Raw genomic sequence first — 23823 nt, forward strand, 5'->3', positions numbered from 1 at the left:
TTTTAGGCTATCAGGAGATTTTAAAAATGGGGGCTATCTTCCATGGAAAAGCAAAATAGAAGCCAGGGACCACCTGAACTTAGAACTATCAGAACAGCCCTGTACTGACTATGTGTACATTTACATATGAGAAAGAAATAATGTTTTAGCATATATATACGTGTGTATATATATATGTGTGTGTGTGCATATATATATACATACATATATATATATATATTTATTTAGTTGTTGATGGACCTTTATTTAATTTATATGTGGTGCTGAGGATTGAACCCAGTGCCTCACAAATGCAAGGCAAGCACTCTATTTCGGAGCCACAACCCCAGCCCTATTTCAGCTTATTTAAACCACCACTATTTTGGATCTCTGTTACTCACAGTGGAAACTAAGTCTAACTTTACTTATAACAAGTAGTCAATTCTCTTCAATTATTTAAATATTAGTGTAAAACCTGAAGCAGTTAAAACTATTTGCAAAAGGATACATGACATTTTGACAGAAGGATGAGGGGAGAGGCCTAGCAAAAATGTTATCACAATATCTATATAGTGTAAATCAAAGAAATATTTAGGTATGTGGCCAAGAAGTTGTCAATCACTGACAAAAATTTTTTTAATTAAAAAATATTGGGATGGCACCAACTGTGTTACTCTCATAAGTGCTGCAGAATGGGAGACGTCCTTTTGGACAGGAAGTCTTTGTTTTCCAGAAAGATAAATCAGAACTAATAAAATCTGAGGGATCTAGCAATTAGCTCCTGAGGGATATTATGCAGGAGATGGGGAAACACTCAATAAAATTCACCAGTCTAGCCAGATTTGGACAAACAATGACCTGTGTTCACCCACTCTGCTCCAATAACATGGTCCTTTGTTGTCTGAAGGCAAAATAGCTAGCAGCCCAGGAGGGGTGGATATCTCCTGAACAGCGATTACCCATTATTCATGTTCTGCACAGATGGATTCATAAAGGAACTGCTCTGTTGCCTCCATCCACAGGATCACACAGCACCCCAGGGTGGGGTACAGAACTGTCACTAATGCTCAGAGAAGTTAAGTCACCTCCTGAAATTCAAAGGCTTCTGTTGAGTTTTGGGCCCTGTTTAATGCTATCCCTAAGAAGACATTCATTCTATAGAAATTGGAAGACTATTCCCACTTACTCAAGTTCATAGTTACTAAGTTAAAAAAAAATATAATGAGTCTACTACTCCTTTGGTTACGTCACAATCATTCATTTTCAAAAGGCTTCCTATTACTTTACTGAGAAGTTGAACTTTATCATTCCATTGGTCATTCCCTGATGTTACTTTGCATGCCATCTAAAACACCCATGGATTTAACCAGTGAATAAATAGAGAAGTACTGCGTCTATCAATCACAATTTCTTAGTTTGACAATGTGAGTTGCATTTCTATTCACATAAGCATTTTGAAGAAAAAAAAAAAAATCAAGGCAGAAAGTGACCTACCTTTTGAGTAAGCAGAGCTTGAACAACTTGATTGGCTACCTTTAAGAAAAAGAAAGAAAGTTGTCATTTATAATAATGAGACTTTATGCGCATGAACTGTAATTTACCAACAGATTCCCACAGCCCTCTGTGGCTAATTACCTTCTCACTTCCCTCTTCCCTCTACTTCCAAAAGACCTGATTCTTTTCATAATAAGCCTATCCTTCCAGGTAATATTTTGCTATTTCCAAAGGTGACCTTGTTGCTAATTAAAATGGTTCAGCTGGAAAGATCATTTATACCTTGACTTACACATTTCCATATTTGGAAAAATAATACCCTTTCATATGTAAAGTACCCCAAGAAGGCTAAAAAATGATACAGTGCAAAACATGATCCTAATTATCTATACACAGTTGCGATACTTTGCTGATTTATAATGTCCTTTGCCTCTCCTTCCTATTCCCTTGCTGTCCTACTGCTCTGCTGCTTAAAATTACTTGCAAGAGAGAAAGCTGAATGGTCAAGTCTGGGGACAACACATTGCTTCCTCTATGTCCTCTTTCTCTCCTCTATATCCTCCCTTATGCCATCCTCTTGTGGTTGCCACCTGTAATAGAGCCTGGTAGTTACTTCCTTCCTCCAACATCTATTTTCTCCTCCTTCCTTAGTAATGAACCCCATGGAGGGGTTGCTGGGCAAATCCAACTGTATTTCCCAGTCTTCCTTGTAACTATGTGTCACAAAGTAACAAAGTTCTGGTCAATAGTACAAAAGCAGACTATTTGGGGGGACTTACAGGAAATCTAAAAAGAAGGGGGATTGACTGCCTCCTTCCTTTTTCTGTCTGGGACATCAAAGTGACGTTTGGAGTTTTGACAGTAGAAGTAACAAATTAAATGTATTTGGGTAGTAAAATTGGACAAGACTAGTCCTGATGAGGTTACAGGGCCACATTGTTTATCTCTGAACTTCTATGTGAGAGAAACATAAAGTAGTCACTCTTGTTTTGAGTTTCTTCCAATATACAACCAAACATAATTCTTTCTGATGTACTAACAGAATCTTACGTGTCTTCTGGTAATTGAGGACAGCAGGGAAAGCTGGGCCCCTTCCAGTCCAAGGAGGTGAGCCTTGATCAACCCTGACAATTCTATTCCTTTGCAGCAACTGGTTTAGAGGGCATGTGACATGGCTTCATCTAAGGGCCACATGTAAAACCAGTCATGTGTCCCAGAGATTTCAAAGATCTGGAATTTGCCCAGCATGGTGGTACACATTTATAATCCCAGAGGCTTGGGAGGCTGAGGCAGGAGGATCACAATTTCAAAGCCCGCCTTAGCAACTTAGTGAGGTTCTAAACAACTTAGGGAGACCCTGTCTTCTAATAAAATATAAAAAAGGCCTGGGATGTGGCTCAGTGATTAAGTATCCGTTGATTTAATCCCTGGTATGAAAAAAACAACAAACAAAACAAAACTAAAAAACACCAAAAATCTGAAATTTTATCCACATATCCATTCACCATTTATGTGTGTGTGTGTGTGTGTCTGTGTGTGTGTGTGTGTGTACTAAGATTTCTTTTCTACCTGCAGATTTCAAGACACATGAAAACAATCATCTACTAAACTTCACATTAACCATGAACCTATGTACCCACATGGCCACTGCTGGTAAACAGGTGGACAGACTAATCAGGTAGCATTTTTCTTTGGTAAACTGTAAGCATTTAGCATGACAACTTAAGCTGATTGAATTAATAATAAACAAATCAGAATATTTAAATATCATATATAAGGCACTTTTTGTCATAGTTTCTTCATTTATTAAAAAGAAATAGTCTAAATATCTTCTTGCAAAGCTAGATAACTAGGACATAGTGGTATCTGGTAACTGGAAAAAGGAAATTAAAGTCATGATTTTTAAAATTTGAGTACTAGAAATTGAACCCAGGAGTGCTCTATCTCTGGACATTTTTAGTTTTTATTTTGAGATGATGTCTTGCTGAGTTGCCTAGGCTGGCCTTGAACTTGCCATTCTCCTACCTCAGTCTCCTGAGTCCCACGTGTATACCACCACGCCCATCATAACCACACAATTTTAACACAGCATGACAGATATGTGATCACCATGGTGATCCTCACATCAACCCAGGACTATGCAGCACACTTGCCTTCTTTTTTTTTCTCTTGGTGACAAATTTATTTTTGGTGATGCTAAACTATTTGTGCTTGTTTCCCTGTCTAGTGTAGCAGAACAGATTATAGAAAGAATGTTTTCATGGAGCTTAATTGTTTTTTGACTCAATATTGACAAAATAGCACATCCTTCATGACAGTTGGCTACCAGTAAGTCTCAGAGAGAATTAAAACACAGGCTGTCATCAGTGTTTGGTTAGGAGGCATTCATCCCACAAGCAGCAAATGACGAGGATCCCATTTTCCATAATTTATTAGTAAACTGTGTGCCCCAGAGGGTTTTTTGTTGTTGTTGTTGTTTTGTTTTTGCCCATCGGAAACCCTTCCAAATTTATTGTGTTGACATTAAGTAAAACAAGAAAGGTCTTCACTGCAATGGTTTTGGAGAAAAGGTATTCTAAGTTATATTCAAATGCAATGGTTTGGAGAAAAGGTATTCTAAGTTATATTCAAATGAAGCTCAAGTTCAAAAAGCATACTCAAGAATTACCATGTACAAGAGCAAATGTGTGACCACAACAGTGACAATTTTCAGCCCACACAAACTGACAACAGTATCACTGTGAAAATGTTTTGGCTTTTAAACATTCATTCCAATTCATAATTTAAAGTCAAACAACATATCTATTTTATTGTTAGCAAATAAAATAAAACAGGATAGAACTATTCATGCAGGTTGAATCAGGAACAATGTACCCAAGTTAATTCACACCATAAATAATTTAGGTTTTTTTTTTTTTTTTTTTTTGGATGTCAAACTTTGGATTTGACTTACATTCTCATAAAATTGCCGAATATCAATATTTTCTTTTCTTCCTCCGAACTGGTCTCACTTAAACCATTCTGTGTAACAGTGGTCACATAAAATAGCTCTATCCATGATTTAATGGGAGACATAGAGTAATATCCTAACTGTAACAGCCCACAGGAGAAAATGTGTTATATCTTTGCAATCCAAGTAGTTGCCCTCTAGGCTTACAGACTATCTGACACAGTTCCTTCTGGTGTGTACTTTGGACAATTGTTTGCTCTGCCTGAAAATTGAACTAAGATACACTAATACATTATTTCTTTACCTACTGACATGGGGTTCTATTACCCAGAAGGACTCACAGGTTCTTTGCAGAAAAGCGGGCAGGTCATACTAAGCTTTTCTCTGTACTGTCTATCAAGATAGTTTCCTAGGTTTTGCTTCTGCTTTTAAGTTAAGCTTTTCAAATGCATCAACAGAACAGTCATTTGGAGTTTGTGACCATAACCTCTAACTGGCTCACAAGATGATGCCCGGAATGAGCCTCTGCCCAGAATGCTCTAGCATTACGCCCTAAGCACTTGGGTTCCAAATAATCACACACCAGCAGGCCCGCTAATGAGAACAAATAACTTCCAGTGTCACCTGCCAGCTTTCTCTCCAAAGAAAGGAAAAATAGCAGCTGGGCTGGGCCAGAGGGACACGTGGAACAAAACTGGCAGTCCTTAAGCCCCTGGCTTTTGTTGCAACCTCCTCAAGCTCTCGGTGGAGACCTCCTCTCTTTGCTCTTAGGAGATGGAAAAGGGCTGCAGGCGAGATAGAGAAGCCCAGGAGAACACCCAAGTACATCCCTCTTCCTTCTCAGTAAGAATTCTGTCAGATGAACTAGCTCCTCTGATACCCAGCTCATTTTCCAACCCACAAGACATAGTAGCTCTTCTTCCTCCTGGGACCTAAGTTCCTGACTCCTGGAAGAGGGCAGAGGAGTTGGGGCTGCTGAGTTATCTATTATTTGAAGCCCAACAGTCCCTGAGGCTGAATGAGAAGTCACAGTAGAGTTTCTTCAGCCCCAAGCCAATTCTCAGAGCATTGAGAAGACAACCTAGGGCTCCAGTGGAGGGAGGAGAGGGAACTTCAGGTGGATCACTGCAGGAGAGTCAGGATCTCAAAAGGCTCAGGCTCAGCCTGCCTGGCTGTCTTTCTTTCATACTTGGGTGTGTTATTCCATCATGCAAAGCAACTGTCATTTCAGCAAGGTAACTTAAAAAACTGGTTGAAAAAGCAAGTGTTGTTGAAATTTTCCTTTGGAGGAATTTTCTGTTTACTAGACCGAGGTAGCTGGAGAAAAGCAGGAAGGCTATCCAGCCAGAATCACAAAAAAGACTTGGGTTCAAAGACTGCCTGTGTTGATGGGGCACTAACACGTAGGGGGGTAGGGGAGCAATCATAAAACAGAGGAACTGTTGTGAAAACTGCTGGTGAAGACAGCCATCATCTGAGAAGCCACCTAAGATGGGCCTGATGTGAGGTTGTCACTCCATAAATATTGAACATGAACCAGGGGGGTTGAATTTCAGAGAGTTTGACATCTTTTCAGGTAAGCAGTTAATAAATTTTTCAGAATAAGAGATTTTATTATTTGTAAGTGAATGATCTGTGTGTATAATGCACATGTATAAATACAAGTGACCAAGCATCCATGCTGTTAATTTACCAAACAAACCCATAAGATAAAAGTGAGTAAGAAACTAGAAGAGGTAACTGCGTGCCCCATATGGCACAGGATGAGGGAGCTATGACAATGCTGATGTTGAGTTTTCCTAAACCAAAGTCTACATGGTCTCTTTTAATTCAAATCAGTCTTTTAAGTGGGTCTACTATTTTTCTCATCTGATTGATCCTTTGGATTATCTTTTGGATTGCTGCATAATAAATGACTGTTCATCATGGATGAGATAACTGAAGAAATTAGTCTAAATATGTATGTGGGATTTTGGGGAAAGCAATTTGAAAATTAATTTCCTGCTGCTCGTCTCCATTCATTCATTTAATCATTTAACAAATATGCAGTAAGCAGTTAAAATAGACCAAGAATCTTGCTGGGTCCTGGAAAACATAACGGTCAATAGAACATGGGTGCTGGTTTGAGGTGGCTGTTGTGTGGGGCACACAAGAAGATCATCTGTGCATTTCATGGCCTAGTCAGGAAGTGGGCACTGGAAGTGCATGAAAGCCATGAGCAGGATCATTGTCCATCTACAAGACTGTATCCACTGAAAGGCTGGTTTTAAAGACTATGTAGGACCCAGATGTGGGATATGCACAACAATGTAATGATTCCACAATTCAGTCCTCACACACGGATCAGAGAGACAGCAGAGAGCTATTCTTAACAATGTCCTTCTGTCTTTATTTAGTGTTGGCCTAAAAGACTTTCTGGCATTTTTCTTTTTTTTTTTTTTTTTCTATTACAGAATAACATTCAATAGTCTCTCTCTTTTTTTTTTTTTTTTTTTTTTTTTTTTGCCTTTTCTTGCACTCTGAAGTACTAAAGTTGGAGAAGAACCTGACCTCAGCATCCTCACTGAATCTAAGGATTGTGGCCCAGCTCTGAGGGTCTGAAGTAGGGGTGAGTGGGGTGGGGGGCAGCTGCTCCAAATTCATGGGCAGAAGCTCCACCACCTGGAACATTTGTGAAAACTGCCAATTTCCTCTTCTGACATAGCATACCGATTGTAAAGGACTGGCCCAGGTCTGAGAATATGAATTATTCCTCAGTCACCACACATCTTTCTGATGCAGAAGGTCCTAGGAACAAACTTTGAGAAACATTGGAATAGAGTTTGTTTATTGTTGGCACTAGGTATTTAACCCAGGGGCACTTTACCACTAAGCCACATTTTTTTTCTTTTTTTCTTTTTTTGTTTAATTTTGAGACAGGGTCTCACCAAGTTGTTGAGGCTGGCCTAAAACTTGTGATCCTCCTGTCTCAGCCTCCTGAGTTGCTGGGGCTATATGAATGCAACACCACACTGGTGATAGTGTTTAGTTTTGTTCAGAGCTTTGCATTATTAACTCAGAAATAAGCTAAAACTTCTGCATGGGTCAGTATTTCAAATTTCAAGGCTCTATCCCAGAAAAGAATTTTATCAGAATCTCTGGGTGCAACTTCACCAGTGGCACCTCTGAAGCTTCTTAGGCATAGCCAACATATACAAAGGTGAGTGCCGCCTGCCTTTTCATATCTGAAACTCAATCTTGTGTGCTCCATTCAGCCCCTCTGCTGAAGATGCCCTCTCCAATTCACTACCCACCCACCTGCTGCTCCTCCCATCCTCTGGTGGCTGTGCCATCTGTTTCTGAAGTTGCCTTGGAAGCTTGTTTCCTCTGAGTTTCTCTAGGCCCCTTTCTCTGTGATTATGAATCTTTCCACTTCTGCTACTAGTCTGGTAGCACCATGAGCTCCCAGGGCTTGCATGAGGCCAACATCCAGTAAAGGTTGGTAGGTCACAAGTAAATTCATCTAAATGCAATTCAGTGATTTTAACAGGTGTAATTTTACTTATTTTATATATGCCATTACACCTCTGTAAATGGGAATAGTTGTTCTGAAAGCTGGTAAACTGCCTGTCAAACAGGCAGACTAAGAAACTAGATTCAAATACTGAAGCCTCCAAAATCCCAAGGAAAAATAAAATGAATCCTTGATTCTACCTCCTGACTGCCCATCAAGGAAACAAGGAGATGGGTAGCAGTAGAGGTTATGGGGAATGTGTGTGTGTGTGTGTGCATGCCCATCCAACCAGGGAGTGTGTAGAGGTATGTGTATCTATGCATGTGGGTCTGTTTACTTTTGAGTAAATACCCTCTTTTAGTAGAAAATACAGAAGGAATTTCAGACTCTCAGTGTTTTTCCCCAAATCCTCAATATATTCTCTGTTTCCCAGAAAATAACAATCAAATGCAGATAGGATTGAGGAACATTTAAATTTACATGTTATTCACCTGAGTATGTTTTATGAAACTTACCAGCAAAGAAATAACTTACATGAGCCTTACCTTGTTAGTTTGTCTAATTAGTATAAAAAGTCTTGAAGAGAATTTCCAGTTGGCATTATTACTATATCGAACTACCCCTTTGAGAGCATTCTCTTACAATGCACGGAAATGGATTGTCTACCTCATGCAATTAGTTACAAAACAACTGGCATGTGTAATCAGGGGCCAGTTTTTGTGAATACAAAACATTTGCATTGCTCAGAGGTAGTTCTTTGTTGTAAATCACCTCTTCAGCAACTGTTAATTTTTGCAATTAAGAACAGAGGGACTTTTCCTCTGAAAATTCTGCCTGCAGTAGAAACTCTATGAAATGGTTTAGTGGGTGAAAACTTATGTTTCTCCCGACACATTCTGCCAGAACCTACAGAAAGAAGATATGGGGAACACACATAAGTAGACCAGGGTTTCCAAAAAGAAACACTATGAGCTTTTTGATAGATGGAGAGGGGTGACCTGGGAAAGAATTGTGATGCATCAGAAGTTTCTGTGATGTGAGTCACATAAATTTAACTTTTGAGTGCAGATAGTCTCATTGGAAATTTCTGTGCAGGAGGTTAAAGTGAAACTTTGCTGATCAATGCATATGACCCAAGGGCATTATTTATTCCTTTAAACACCCATAGATCTATTTGATCTTTCTTGCCCTAAACTTTGATTGGACCAAGAGGCTGGGGACCAGGGGTGAGGGCTGCTGAACTGGCCTCGCTAGACCCTGAGCCTTTAAGCTTTCTTTTATGTCAACCAACTTTTCATGATTCTTTTAACTTTAGACATTGCAAAGATTATTCTGCTCCTGACAGGGCAGAAAATTACAAACACCATTTTGCTTCAGTAACCAATGTATTTGGCTGCAAATATTAAGCAATGAAAATGTTGAATATTAAACATTTTTCTGGAGACATCTTGGGAGTCCTCCAACCACATATAAGAAAAAAATACAAAGCAGACTGTGCTCAGGCAGGGATCCCAGTGCAGTGTGCACCACAGAACCTGGTGACACACAGATGAAGGGGCTCAACCTGAGTCTGATTCTGTGAGTCTCGGTGGGGCCTCTGAGATGGCATTCCTAACGAGGTCCCTGGGAGGTTGATGTTGCCCATCCAGAAATTATGTGCCAAGAACCAGTGCTGCAGGAAAACCCTAAGTGTGACCTGTACTCTGAGTACAGAGACAGACTACTTCAGTTTGAAGGGCCTAAAATAGTACATGGTGATACAGTGGTGTTGTAGATGGGATGGGAGATGGCATGCTCTATAGTCCAACACATCTACCTCTGGAACAGCATGTCTTATGAGAGGGAGACAGAAAAGGGTAAGAAATAGCAAGAAGAACTTTGTGGAAATGTATTTCCTAATTGGTAGTAGGGAGAACAAGACTGACAATATTTTGGTAATTCCCACTGGCAAAGTAATAGAAACATAATTAAGTGTAGCTTTTTGAAAATTTGTTCAAGGAATCTCCCAGAGCACTCATGAGTTTAGGGTGTTGGGCAGATGCTTAAAGAAGCCCTCTCTTTTATGTAATGACTGCAATCACTAGCAAGTCTCAGAGGAGAAATTTCCAGTGAGGGGAAAAGTCCCCCTTCCAGGAAGAAGGCACAGGGGTATCTCCAGTGTGATGACTGGTGGTGAGATGGAAGGTGAGGGCAGGCAGGGAGAGGCACACTCCAGACCTCCCCGTCACCTGCCAGAAACTCAAACACCCAAGTCTCTGTCTTCATATCTTCATTATCATCAAATAATACTTACTGAGTTTACTCGTGCGTATGGCCCTGTCTTCTTCCATTCCCCTCAAATTTTCTTCCTCGCTTCCCTTTCTCTTTTTGGCTTGTACTCAATCTACTGATATTTTTTCCTCTGGCTGCCAACTGTGAACATTGTCCCACCCACTCTATCAAGGATTCTCTTTTTTCAGAGATGGCATCCAATGGCAGATGCAACGTGCTTCAATGTCGTTTTTCTCATTCATAGGCAGGGATCCCACTTATTGGACTGAAGGAATTGGTCCCACAGGAAAGCACACTCCACCTGTGCCCTAATAATATTAAATAATAACCAGAAGGAATTTACAGATGCCTGTATGTGGATTTAAGGAGGGAGGAAGGAGAAGGGAGGAGAGAGAGAGGAAAAGAGATGGACATACACACACCCACTCTGCCGATCTTCCTTCTCATAGGTTTACTAACTTCCCTTTGGAACAGAAAATGCTAAGGATCTGTGGAAGTTGGTGATTTGCACACACTAAGACCTGATTATGAGGCTCTGACCAGCCCAGCCTCTTATGATGTACATCTCCATTCAACTTACCTCATCAAGGCATCGCTCATACTGTTCTCTTTGATTTTCATTTTCCAAAGCCAAGGCTGAATTCTCTGCCTGCAGTCAGGTACAAAAATAACGCAAATGAATCAATGAAATGCTGTGTTATGTGACAACTTATTCAATACACTTACTAAATATATCTCTTCAGGATCCAAAATAATCTTTCAGAAGTACCTTTGACAAGTTTGCTCTAAGTACTATTATAAATTTCTCAGGGATGACTTCTGCCTTATCAACTCACTCACAAAAATACATTATAATTTTAAGAAATGCAAAACTTGATATTCTGAACAGGTAGAAAATCAAATCATGGTTTGATGTGAGAGTGTTCCATAGAAAGATTACAATGTTTATCTCATTCCACAAAAATGTAAATGTAAGAAATGCCTTAATCCCCTTCATTAAGACCTGTCACAATCTCACAGCCTAATATTTGTTGAGGCCACAGAAAAGGATCTCAGGTAAAGTCATGAATGAAACTCAAATTCCAAAATGCAAACTAAACATGTTATTTTCACTGTTATTCCAGTGACATTCGAGCATCCAAAGACAATGTGAAATGCCTCTCTCTTTCCATTCTTCTTCTAATTATTGCTTTCCTGCTCCTCAGGGCCTCGTGGGTATGTGAATGCTGAGTGTGGTGACTGCAGGGCTACAGGGACCAGCAAGGAGGGGAGACGTGCTCTGGAAAAGCATATTAGTTCTTAGTAGGAGCATGAAATGGTGGCACGAGAGCCGCTCTCCACGTTTGGGGACCTGGTTCCACTGTGGCCATGGTGGTCCTGTCTGCATCCTGAACTGTGCAAGTCACCCCTGCCCAGGGCTGTGACAATGAACACCCACTCCCCTCCCAAGAAAACTGGGCTTTATTCACCTCTTTGCTATAGACCTCCTTTGGATTTGGTGGTGGTGCTCTAAGTCAGTGTGTAGAGAGCATAATGTGCTTTTAGATGTGCACAGATTAACCTTTTTCTTTCATAACTTCTCTGTATCCATCCATTTTCTTTTATTTTTTATTTAGAGATAATTCTAAACCTATGATTTGCAAGAACAGTAAAAAGAACTCCCACACACATTTCCTCAGATTCACTAATCATTAACCTTTTGTCACATCTGCTGTATCATTCTCTTTCCCTTTTGCTTCTTCCCCATACCCTGAAAATAGGTTGCAGACATGACAACCTTTATCCCTGAACACTTTCAGGGTACTTTGTAATAACTAGAGACATTCTCTTGCACAACCACATTCAAGGTGTTGATTTAAGGAAATGCAACATTAATAGAGTACACGAATCTGATATACAGTTCATATTCCAGTTTCATCACTTGTTCTGACATATCCTTTATGGCCACTTTTTTCTAGTCTATAATGCTATCTATAATCATGTTTTGTATTCTAATGTCATCCTCATTCATTATCTTTTAATTTGAAGCAATTCCTATGTTTATAATGCTGATTTCTTTTCTTCTGTCCTCCTCCTTTCCTTTCTAGTAGAGGTCAATTATTGTGTATAAAGTCCCTTAATTTTGGCTTGTCTGAAACTTACTCATGCACATGTGGCAGGAATAGCACATATATGACTCTGGGTCCTTCCCCATGCATCATATCAGTCCCATGATAGCCACATGTTCCATTAGTGGACATGTTAACTTTCATCACATGCTTAAGATGGAGTTTGCCAAATCGCCATAAAATCACTATTTTCCCTTTTGTAACTAATAAGCAATTTTGATGGAAATATTTTGAGGTTTTAAAAATATCCTATTGCTCACCAAATTTTCACCTATTTGAGCAGCCATCAATAAGCACTTCTTAACTGGGTCAATGATTACTTCAGCTTCAAATGGTGATTTATAACTCCAGTAGTCCCCCTTATTGTGGGGTATATATTTCAAGACCTCCAAAAGGTCCCTAAAACCAAGGTTAGTGCTGAACCCTATATACAGCCATGTTCTGCATAATGATATTTTGGTCAGTGATGGGTCACCTTTATGACAGTGGTCCTATAAGTTATATCACCTAGTGACATCATAGCTTTGTTCATGTAAGCATACTCTGCACAACAGTAAAATTACCTAATGATGCATTTCTCACAGTACATTCCCATAATTAAATGGTGGATTGTTATATACTATGTTTTTCCTATGTGTGTATGTCTACACTAAAGTTTAATTTATAAAGTAGGCACAGTAAGAAACTAATAACAATCAGTAATAATAAAATAGAACAACTATAACAACACACTGTAACAAAATACTAGCATCACCTACTCTTGCACATTGGGATCCTCGTGAAAGTCATGTAAGGGCTACTTCATCCCAACTACTGTGATACTGCCATTGTTGATCTGACAACCACAACAGCTACCAAGTGACAAATGGGCAGGTAGTGCACATGGCAGGGATATGTTAGACAAAGGGAGGTTTTTGCTACTGAGGCAGGATGGTATGAGACTTCATCACATAACTTTGAATGGTTTAAAAAGTTAAGAATTATTTATTTATGGAATTTGCTATTTAATATTTTCCCAATACAGTCAATGGAGGATAGCTGAAACTGTGAAAAATGAAACTATGGATAAGAGGAATTATAGTTAGGAATTATACTTAGGAATTTGTATTCTCACATAAGTATAATTCCTGTTTATCAGTATGTACACATAGATTTTTACATTATTTAGTCGTAAGTCATTATTGTCAATATTAATTTTGATGCTCACATTTCCCCAGTTTTTAGCAGGTAAGCCCCTTTAAGCTGGACTCTATCATTTTGACAGGTAGCCATTATTTTAAAAACACTTTATTTTTTGCCACAGAGATGTTCTAGACCCTTCTTGTCTTTTCCTTGCACTGTTCCTGAAATCAGCCATTTTTCCAAGGAATCCTATGTCTACTGAATTGGAAAATGAAAATTCGAAGCTAAAATCTGAGCCATGCAATTGCACTGAAGGAGCACGGCTTCTAGTCCTTTCCAGTGGAAGAACTCTTTCACCTTCTGTCCATGGAATTCTTCCTTCCTCCTTGCCTTCCCCTTTTCATATCTGCATCTTTCTGTTTGTGTGGTGAGAACCAGGGCTCCCAATATCATTGCATTTACTGGTGTGTCCCATTCCACCATGCATACAAACCTATTATGCTACGAAATACAGTATCAGGAAGAGTTTGCTGTTTGTTTTTCTTTATCAAGAAGGTATATAATAAAAATCCTGTGTTCAGAAGTTACCAGATTAGTTCTCCACCCCCTCCATTAGTTTGGTTATGTTATTCATTTGAAATTCAGTCTGGCTCATTTGTTTTCAATAATATCCAAATTTAATTTCCCCTCTTCTTGATTTCATTTTATTGTTTTGAATATGTAAAACATTAACAGTGTTCTGAAAATAAACCCTACACTGAGAGCCACAGTCAGAGAGGCTTCCTGCCATCTTCTACCCATTCCCATTTAACTCTTGTATTTTCTTTACTAGTCCTCATTTCTGGCCCCCCATTTTTTATCTTGCTTTTTACTGTCTAGTAAACATAATGTCCTTTGACTCCCTCCATCATCACATAATGTAAATCACTCTCCTTTCCATTAGTTGCATTCTTTCTGTTTTTTCAACATACCATGTAAGAACATAAGATGCTTCCACCTTTCTCCCTATCCTTGTCTCAGCCTCTTCAATGGACTATGATTATGGTTGGTCCTGTATTCTCTTTTCCTGTATTCTCAGACTCTGCCTGAGGTCTCACACTTTTGAGCCCTGCCTTACAGCCAGTGCTGGGACCCTGGCACCTATGATCAGTGTTGATCACATGGTACTGGATTGTCTCATTCTAGGTGACCTTTCTTCCTCTCCTTCTTCTACCATCATCCCTGAGCACACAGGCTTACAGCAGTTCTGTGGGTATCTGATGTTTATTTTTCTACTTACAGTAATTTGAAATTTGGATGTTCTCTGGTTTTGATAATGAGAAGGCATGGATTATGTGTGGTTGTGTTTCTTGGTGATTTGAATATTTTCCTTGGCAGAGGCATGAAAAGTTTCAGATTTATGTCAGTTTTTATTAGTTTAATCAAGAAACTTGAGTAAAGTGACTGAACCTGAAAGGTAAGAAGAAATTGAGGGAAAGTTCTGGGGCAAAGTTCATCTGAAGATAATCCTGCCACCTGAATCAGGACTGTCTCCACCTAGTCATAGCTCTAGTCCCAAGACTTGAACACACTGTTTCTTCTTCAGAGTTAGTCCTTGTCCTTGTTCTTCTGGGCCTGCATCCCTGTTCTAGCTATGACTTCATCACAGGATCCCTCAGGCAGGATCCTACAATGTTCCCTCAGTTCTCACCATGGACAGACATCTGTCACATACCTAGGCCTTCTGCTCTCAGGTTGATTCCTTCAGAATTTTTAATCACTGGTTAAACTTAAACTACTCCTTTTCCACCCAAACTAAACTGAAAGCTCTTCCTAACTTACCTGTGTTTTCTGCACGGACTGCTTTTGCCCCTTGATACTAAACCCATATCTGCAGCCAGTGCAACCACTTAGTCCTTCCCCCAGGACTGGTGGGAGGGAAGGTTCCAGGTTCTAGTTCCATTTGTTTGTAGATTACTAGGTGATGCCAGGATATGTGACCTTTAGCAAGTTATTTAACCTTTTTGTTTTATAGCTCTTTAATTAATAAATGAAAGGAATAAACTAATCAACCTACAAAGTGACTTCTAATTCAAATATTTGGATATCATGGATCACAGAAGAAAGTACTAGAATTCAAGTTCTATAAAATTGCTGCTTTCTTTGGAGAAATGTAGCTTTGGTGGGATGTGCTGACTATTAATAAGGAAACAACGCAAAGCATAATGGGAGGAGATAATGGAGAGAACAGCAATGCCAATTTATGTTGTTTTCACTTTAAATGTCTTGGAAAAAATGTGCATGGAAATAAAACTGAAAATGGGAATTTATATGGGATGTCTATATCTTTCTTCTACTCATATCACATTGCAATAACACAACAATCGATCCATTCAGATAATTACCATCATTACACCGTTTACATTACTTGCCACACGTTTACTGCTCTGACAATCTATTATAGCCAAGCAAATTAAATACCTAAAAGTGTGCTGGTGAACACACAATAGTCACATTTATGGTTACTGTGTTCAGTTACACAGACCAATTTAATTGATGTAACCCTATACATCCCAGGGGACAGTGGAGATATTAACAATTATGCCAGTGAAGTTAAAATAATCTTGAACTCATGATTTTCTTTAATCCATTTGCATTTATTAGAGATTCAGGATTATCCTACTTCCAACATGAGACAACAGGGGAAAAAAACAGAAAAACCTCTTAATTAAATGAGATTTAAAGGAACAGTGAATATTTGTATAGAAGAGATGAGAAAGAATAAGGCAGAAAGGGAAAGAAAAGGAAGACATGTAAGTATCACTACCGAGAATTACAAAAATTACAACACAAGTCTTTTTACATTTTAAATAAGTATGTTATTAAATCACTATACCCAAAGGATACAATTAGGGCATTCAAGTACATGCAGCAGTGGATCTTTGTGTTCAGCCTTGTCTTCCACAACAATCAAAAACCTTTGCTAGACTTCATCCCTGGCTTAGAGATTTCCTGCTCACTGTGGCTTCCCCATGACTCCAAATTATGGTGATCTAATATATTTCTGGTTTCACCTATAAAATCCTTGCGGGTCCTTATAAAATCAAAAAGTCTCAGAGTGTAAATCCAAACTGTTTTGTTTGACTGTGGTATAGGAGTCTGAATTAATATTTAAAAGCAACTGTGGTTCTTAGAGGTTCTGCTCTGTAAATAAATATACTGACCCAAGTTTACAAATGATCCAATGAACTAATGCTTTTAAACCACTGTTCTACATTAATTCCCCCAAAGTTTATTATGTTTAGAATCCTTTTACACTATACCTTTCATAACATCTCCTTTTCTACAGGTATTTGACCAAAGGTAGAATACGTCTTTGTAAAACCTCCTGCACAAGGTAGAGAGGGTGGGTATGATCAATCATAGCATATGAATGTATGGAAATGACACACTGAAACCCACTAATCTGTACAGCTAATATAGACTAATAATTAAAATAAAAATAAATAAAACAAAAAACTTCCCGCTACATAAAATAGCAGCTCTGCAGTAGGCCTTCCAACTTTTACAGTCTGTCCCCACTCATTCCCCAGAGCAGCTGCCGCCCATAGCACATGCCATCTCCTGAGCCAAGTCCAGTTCTTTCCTATTTCAGGAAGGTCTCCTTCTCATTCCTGTGGCTGTGCCTTTGGTTTGGATGCTCACTCTAACATGGAATATGCTTCTCTTTCCCTTTGGCCTTTCTAAACCCTATTCAATTTTGTGACTTGGCTCACACCTGCACCCACAAAACTTACTTGGGAGCACAAATACCAAAATTTAAAAATTCTGATAAACCAAAATATGAAAACATTACAAAGAATTTCCCTATATCATCCAATCAGATTCCTTGAGAGTTACCTTTTAGCCACACTTGCTTTATTATTTGTTGTATTATCTACTATAGTATCTATGGTTTCCAAATGAACACAATAACAACAGCAACAACACAGTATGTGTGAAAAGTGGCAGAATATTTAAAACTTACACTTTGCTTTATTCAGCAGTATAGATGGCTGAGTTCTGATGCTCACTTATAAATGTTCCTTGCACTTATTATTACTGATATTGCCATAGATCACAGATGTGATTTTGCTCCTTGAATCTTGGCAGGCTTTATTGGCTTGCTTAAACAATAGAATGTGGTTACACTATCAGTTTGTAGACCTTCAAGGTTATAACATAAATCTAGCTCTTGGCATCCTGAGATGCCATGTAAGGAAGTCTGAATGTTCTAAGGTGGTATAAAGCTGAAGCTATACGGAGAGGCCTGTCAGCATGAGTTGCCTTGTGGAGAGAAACAGGCTGGGGACACTGGGATGCCAGACATGGGAGTGAAGGAACCTTCTAGGAAATAAATCCTCCAGTTCAGCAGAGTCACATGGATTGGAGATGAACTGTCCATCTATGAGCTTTCCATATTTTAAACCCATAACATTGTGAGAAAAATAAAATGGTTGTTTTAGACCTCAAAGTTTGGGGTAGTTGGTTACATAACAATAGATGGCTGGAACAACCATATTTAGGACATGCACTTCAACATGAATGTTTTTATGCATTCATTCAGTTATTGATCTCCTAGTGTACTTCAGGAGCTATGCTGGGGTGGTCATGAAGAAGTACAAAACCCAGGGGCTAACATAAAGAAATAGTCTAGGAAAGAAAACAAATTAATTTTTCATAATGAAAGTTACAATGCAATAGGATCTGAGATCATCTTCAAAGCCCTCCCTGCCCGCCTCAAAAATCCACCTGACTTTGGATAAAGCAGGAAAGGTGTTCCTTGGAAAGGTGATTCAGCCTACTCACCAGGCTTTCAAAACAACAGACCTCATTGAAATAGATGAACAGTATAGCTTTGAATAAAATATCAAGGAAATGACTTTTGACTTAGCTATCAGAAGTACATTTTACAACCAAGATAGAAACTTGGCTGTCAATATTATCAAATTATTGTGAAAGTAGATTATGTTAGACTCCAGTCTTCACCCATGGGAGAGGAAACTTTGGGTTCAATGAATGAAAAAGAACAAAATAATAATGTACTAATGAAATTGGCAGAAATTAAGCAGGGATAGAGTTGAATGAAGGAGGGAAAGGACATCCTCTGAAGAGAAAGAGAAAAATAAGTCCAGTTCACAGTAGTTAAAAAGGCTTGCATCCTGTGGTTTTCTCTGCTGCAAGAGTTGCTTCTTTTCAGAATGGCTTTCTCCAAGCTTGCTGAAAGTCCCTCAAATCAGCAAAGGCAGACAGGTCAGCACAAGATCAGGAAAAAGGTATGTCTCTAAAATCATGGGAATTATGGATCAGCGTCCTGTGGCACCCTCCTCAGATCAGTCAGCCATGATGGTGCCACACCAACAAACACTCTGTGGCCAGGGAGCTTTAGATTTAGCCTTCTGAGTAAAATAGAGATTCCCCAAATATCCCTGAGGACCCTGTTGTCTGTTGTATTTCGAAGAGTTGAATAGATAGCACTTCATAAGGCAACCTCTGTGAACTTCTGGAATTTAAATTCTTGGATGGAGCTTTATATCAATGGTTAGCAAACTTGAGTGTTCATCTGAGTCACTTGGCAGGTTGTAGGATGACAGGTTGTTGGGCACCACTCCCAGCTAGTGTTTAGATTTAGTGAACTTAAAGGCAGTTTGCAAGAAAGAATTGACATCTCTATGAACTCTCACGAGATACTGCTATTGCTGCTGCTAGTGGTGGTGGTAGTCTGGGGACCACACTTTGAGAACCAGTATTCAGGAGGAACCAAACTCAGAATGAAAGCAGTCATCACCTTCTTCATCCCCCTTGCTGCCATCACCTGTCAACTAGCCAGAAGTCTCTTGCTGTTTCTTTGAGCAATTTTATACTTTTCTTTCTATTATTTTGTGTACAGTCTGTTTCTCTCCCTAAGTAATTTTCCTTTACTGGGGGAAAATGGTACAAGAAGATATATTACCATGAACATGCACATTCATGTACATGGGTGTAGAAGAGGAAAAATGAATGTGATCTGAAAATATATTATTTGATATTGCATTATATCTGGAAAATGAAAAAGGTAATAATACAATGAAAAAGTAAGCTTGAGAATTATCTTGCCTGTGCGGATATACAGGAAAGGAATCCTCCTATGGTGCTGATGGTCTGAGGTTTGGTGAGAAGGATCTACCTTCCTGGGAGGAATGTGTGAGCATCTGATGGGAGGCAACAGTATGTTTTGTAAATTTCCTTATTTTTTTTTTTTTTAAATAATAGAAAGAGGGCTGGCCTTTGAAGTTAAGTATGTGTTGATCTGAATCTTAGCACAGCTTCTCCTCCCATGACCTCAGGCAAATCTCTTGGACTCATCGTGTTGATTCCTCTCCGGGAAATGGGAGTGATAATAATATCCATCACCGTTTGGGGTCGATTGAGATATTGAATAGAAAATGCATCTGACAGAAAGCCTGGCCTGCTGTGGATGGGTTTAGTGAACATAAAGCTTTTCCCATCCTTTGCAAAAAAAAAAAAAAAAAAAAAAAAAAAAAAACCACACACACACACACACACACACACACACACACACACAAACCCACTCCCTTCACAGGGTGCAGCAGGTGAGGTGGTGGCCTCAGCTAGGAGAGAAGTGTGTCTATTGATTGGGGAAGATGTCATTCAGGAGAAGGGTAGCCAGGACCCTTGAAATGGGCACTTTTTTAATAAATAGAAAATATTTATTTTTTCAACATGAATACTGCATTTTTTTCTTGTATTAGTGAATTACAGTTACACATAACAGTTGGGTTCATTTTGAAAAAATCATGCATGCATCTAAGTTGATTTATTCCATTTAAGTCCCTGGTAGATCACCCACCCTTTCCCTTCCCTACTCCCTCCCCCTAATCTTCCTCTACTCCATTGGGCACTTTTAAATAGCCTCACATAGAGATCAGCTTCAGGCACTGGCTCCTTTAATCTCCAGTCTCCCTTTCCTATCCTTTTCCCTTCATTTCTCCCTCCCTTCCTCACTCCCACTCTAGGGGCCTATTTATCAACAATTCCCATAGAGAAACCTTCTCTCAGACAGAGTATCACACTTTCATTCACATTCAGATTCAAAGGAGTGATAAGGCACTAAGAGGATTTGCATGTAAAGAGATGATTAGGAGTAAATCTTTAATTACAGCATTTTAGGTGTTAGAAAGTAGGCAGTTTTGTAAGGGGTGGTCTGGGATACACAGCACTTAATTTTACCTTGAAATCATATCATATCACTTTCTTATAAAGCCTAGAACTTGTTCATGACAATTTTTTCCATACCTTAATATAGCTGAAAAGAGCTTTGTATCATTCAGAGTTTTTCCCAAACTGTAACAGATCAAACATCCACCTATCGGAATGGTGCATGTCTGAGCTAGGTGCCTGCCCTGTGCTCCCACAGCATGCTGTATACCCTTAGTCCCAGTGCCCACCACATTGCACAATGGCTCACATTTTCCCTATCTGCACAGTGCTTGGAATATGGAAGGGACCCAATCTATTGTAACTCTGAACATTTCCACATACATTTCTTATATACAGGGATGCACACTGCACCTGTGATTTATGAAAAGAAGGGTAATTGGTTAAGGGACATGACCACTTCTGTCTTATGCTTCCAAGTTTCCACTTCGTATTTGTACTCAAATGTACACTGCAAGTCCTTACCACCTGTCTTGGTGGATCACCACAGTTGCTGATACATTCCCTTCCCCCATCCCTGCCTCTGTGCTATAAGCATAATCAAAGAATCCAGGGAAATCCCAGAGACTGATATGGGTGGAGAGAACAAAGGCTTGCTGAGAGGCACGCGTAGGGAAGCCAGGCACATGGTCCTGAAGAGAATAGCTTGCCTGCAACAACCTCCCAGTGGTGCCTCCCAGTAGTCAGGGTTCCTCACATTCCCAACTTAGCTAGATGACAAACTCCTATCCAATAGCATGCTGGCAAATGTTTAACAAACATCTTTGGGAGAGAAAAGCCATGCTCTGTAACCTTTTTCAATTTCCATGATATAAATACTGCTACCATGACAGATTTCAGGCCACCAAATGCAGTGCTGGGAAGAGACACACCAGCACACTCTCATGTATGTATGTGTTCCTCCTGTATTAGGATGTGGAACTTAGATAAGCATAAAATGTAAAAATAACTAGGCAGTGATGCAGCCTTGAGTATGTATTATCTTTGTCTTTAGTGATAATTTGTACAAATGCAAGTTTATATATCTTAATAAAATTGCTGTGTTTAACAACTGGCTCATGACATTCTTAAACGGCAACAATTAGCTGATCTGCACTGGCTTCAGCACACCATGGCTCCTCTCCATCACAGAGTTGAGAATAGCTCTCAAACAGCAAAAGGGCACATTTGTGTCCGCCAATGCAAAAGGTTTGCTGACTGAATTCTGCTTGGGATTTCTTCCAGGAACCTACTTATCCCATAGGTGAACACTAGACCTCAGCAAGGACACCAGTCCTTTACTGTCCTCTCCCTGTCTGTAAGAGCTCCAGATGGAGCCAGTTGATACAATTGAATTTGGAAAATTAAGGATGAAGCTCCATGAAGTTGTCAGTACAGTCACCCTCTTTCCTTTGAGAGGTTGCTTCCTGTCTCTACACATGCTAAGGTGAACAACACTGACCACCTCTTTACCCTCACTCTGCTGGACGAAGAATTTGATCAATTTAGCCTTCAACCCATTGTGCTTTTCAAGTCAGACTTGTGCTGATTCAGGGAAAAGAGGCTGTACATGCTTGACAGAGTGTGTTTTTAAAGACTGGTACAAATATTTCCTTATGTTTCTTTGACCAAGCATTTAATGACAATGCCAAACAATTCTTACTAAAATCCAAAACTTCTGAACTTTAAAAATTACACATTTGAGTTCAATATGTAACAAGTGGTTTCCAATTATGACAGAAGCCACCAATTCTTTCCAAACAACAACATATAAACATATTTCAGAGATACCAAATCTATACCTTTCAAACTAGAATGGACTAGAGTGAATTGTATGGTTTTGGAAGCCTCAGAGGAATTTCACTGAACTGAAAAATATGTAAAGATCCGATCTATTTTTGAGTGTAGCGCATTTGTATCATTAGACAATATGGGGCAATGTTCCATTCATTTTATACATAAAGAAACTGAAAGAGACTCTGTCAATAAACATCCTTTATGTTACAGGGTTTTTTCCTTCCTATACACAGCTTTATTAATAAAGACTTAATGAAATATTTTGAAGAACAAAATGTAAATAATGGCTTAAGACATTTCCAAGAAACCAGGGAAAGTGTCCCACTCTACCAGGAAGAACAGAATTCAGACTGAGGAGAGGTTGGGATACCCTTCAGGAGTAGGCAGGGCTCCTTGATCTCTGAACTATAGGGACTAAAGGAGAAACGAGTAAAGAAAAAGCTAAGACTTTATGCTGTAGAAAATCATTTCATCCCCAAAAGGAAGTCACTTAATATGCAAATTAGAACTACAAAGATAAAGTACTGTGCAACCTCTGGGTTAGAATAAATGATACAACCTTAGATGGCAAGTGATGGTGAGCATATGGAACTCAGGAACCCTCAAATGCCCTTGGTGGGAGTGTAAGTAAGTTCATACCATTTAGGGCAGTTTGGCTCAACCTATGATGGAGAAGATTCTCACAGCTTCTGATACAGCAGTGCCACTTCTGGGTATAGCCTGCAGACCCTAAGGACACATATACCAGGAATATTCATTGTAACTTTGTTCTTGCCACCTACCAGATGGAAAAAAACCCAGTAAGATTAATGGTACAATCAATAGTTTGTAGTCTATTTTTGTGATGGAATATTATATAGAAAAAAATAGTGAAAGACAGCAACATGTGTAAATTAATGAACCTTGCAATGACAACATCGAATGAAAGGAACAGGACACATATTTTTAAAATGAACATACACATATGCAAACATGTACACAAGCATATACACATATTCACATATAAAGCCATAAATGGATATGAAATAAAATCGTATTTGTTCATAAAGCAAGGAAATCATTATTATAAAAGTCATAATAATGATTATCTCTAGTAGGGAAAAGGAAGCTGGAACAGGAGGAGAGTCGAAGGGATTTTTCTAGGCTATAGGCAATGTTTCATTTGCTGATCTGGTAGCAGCCAATGATTTTTGCTTTATCATTTTAAATTATAAACATATATTTTCATAATTTTCTATAGCATGTTTCTTTCTCATATATTTTCACACTGATAAAAAGTAATAGAGCCCTAGGTTAGACAGGGAAAGTTCTGGAAGGGCCTCTTGTGTACTCTGTGTACCAGAGGTACTATAAATAGGATGTGTGGGTAGAGAACAGATGAAACCATTAAGGAT

General features: G+C 39.1%; 1 protein-coding gene across 12 annotated transcripts in view; it reads right to left on the minus strand.

Moving 5' to 3' along the window:
• Positions 1–23823, minus strand: part of NCKAP5 (NCK associated protein 5) — a 1127143-nt gene that overhangs the window by 235627 nt on the left and 867693 nt on the right. For all 12 annotated transcript variants that reach the window (XM_079135590.1, XM_079135586.1, XM_079135591.1 and 9 more), the window contains 2 exons: positions 10768–10836; positions 1474–1512 (listed from right to left, as the gene is read on the minus strand). In XM_079135590.1, coding sequence (XP_078991716.1) covers positions 1474–1512; positions 10768–10836 — 108 coding nt within the window. The remainder of the gene's footprint in view (positions 1–1473; positions 1513–10767; positions 10837–23823) is intronic.

This window comes from Sciurus vulgaris (assembly GCF_902686455.1).
Source record: "Sciurus vulgaris genome assembly, chromosome: 3".
Taxonomy (NCBI): Eukaryota; Metazoa; Chordata; class Mammalia; order Rodentia; family Sciuridae; genus Sciurus; species Sciurus vulgaris.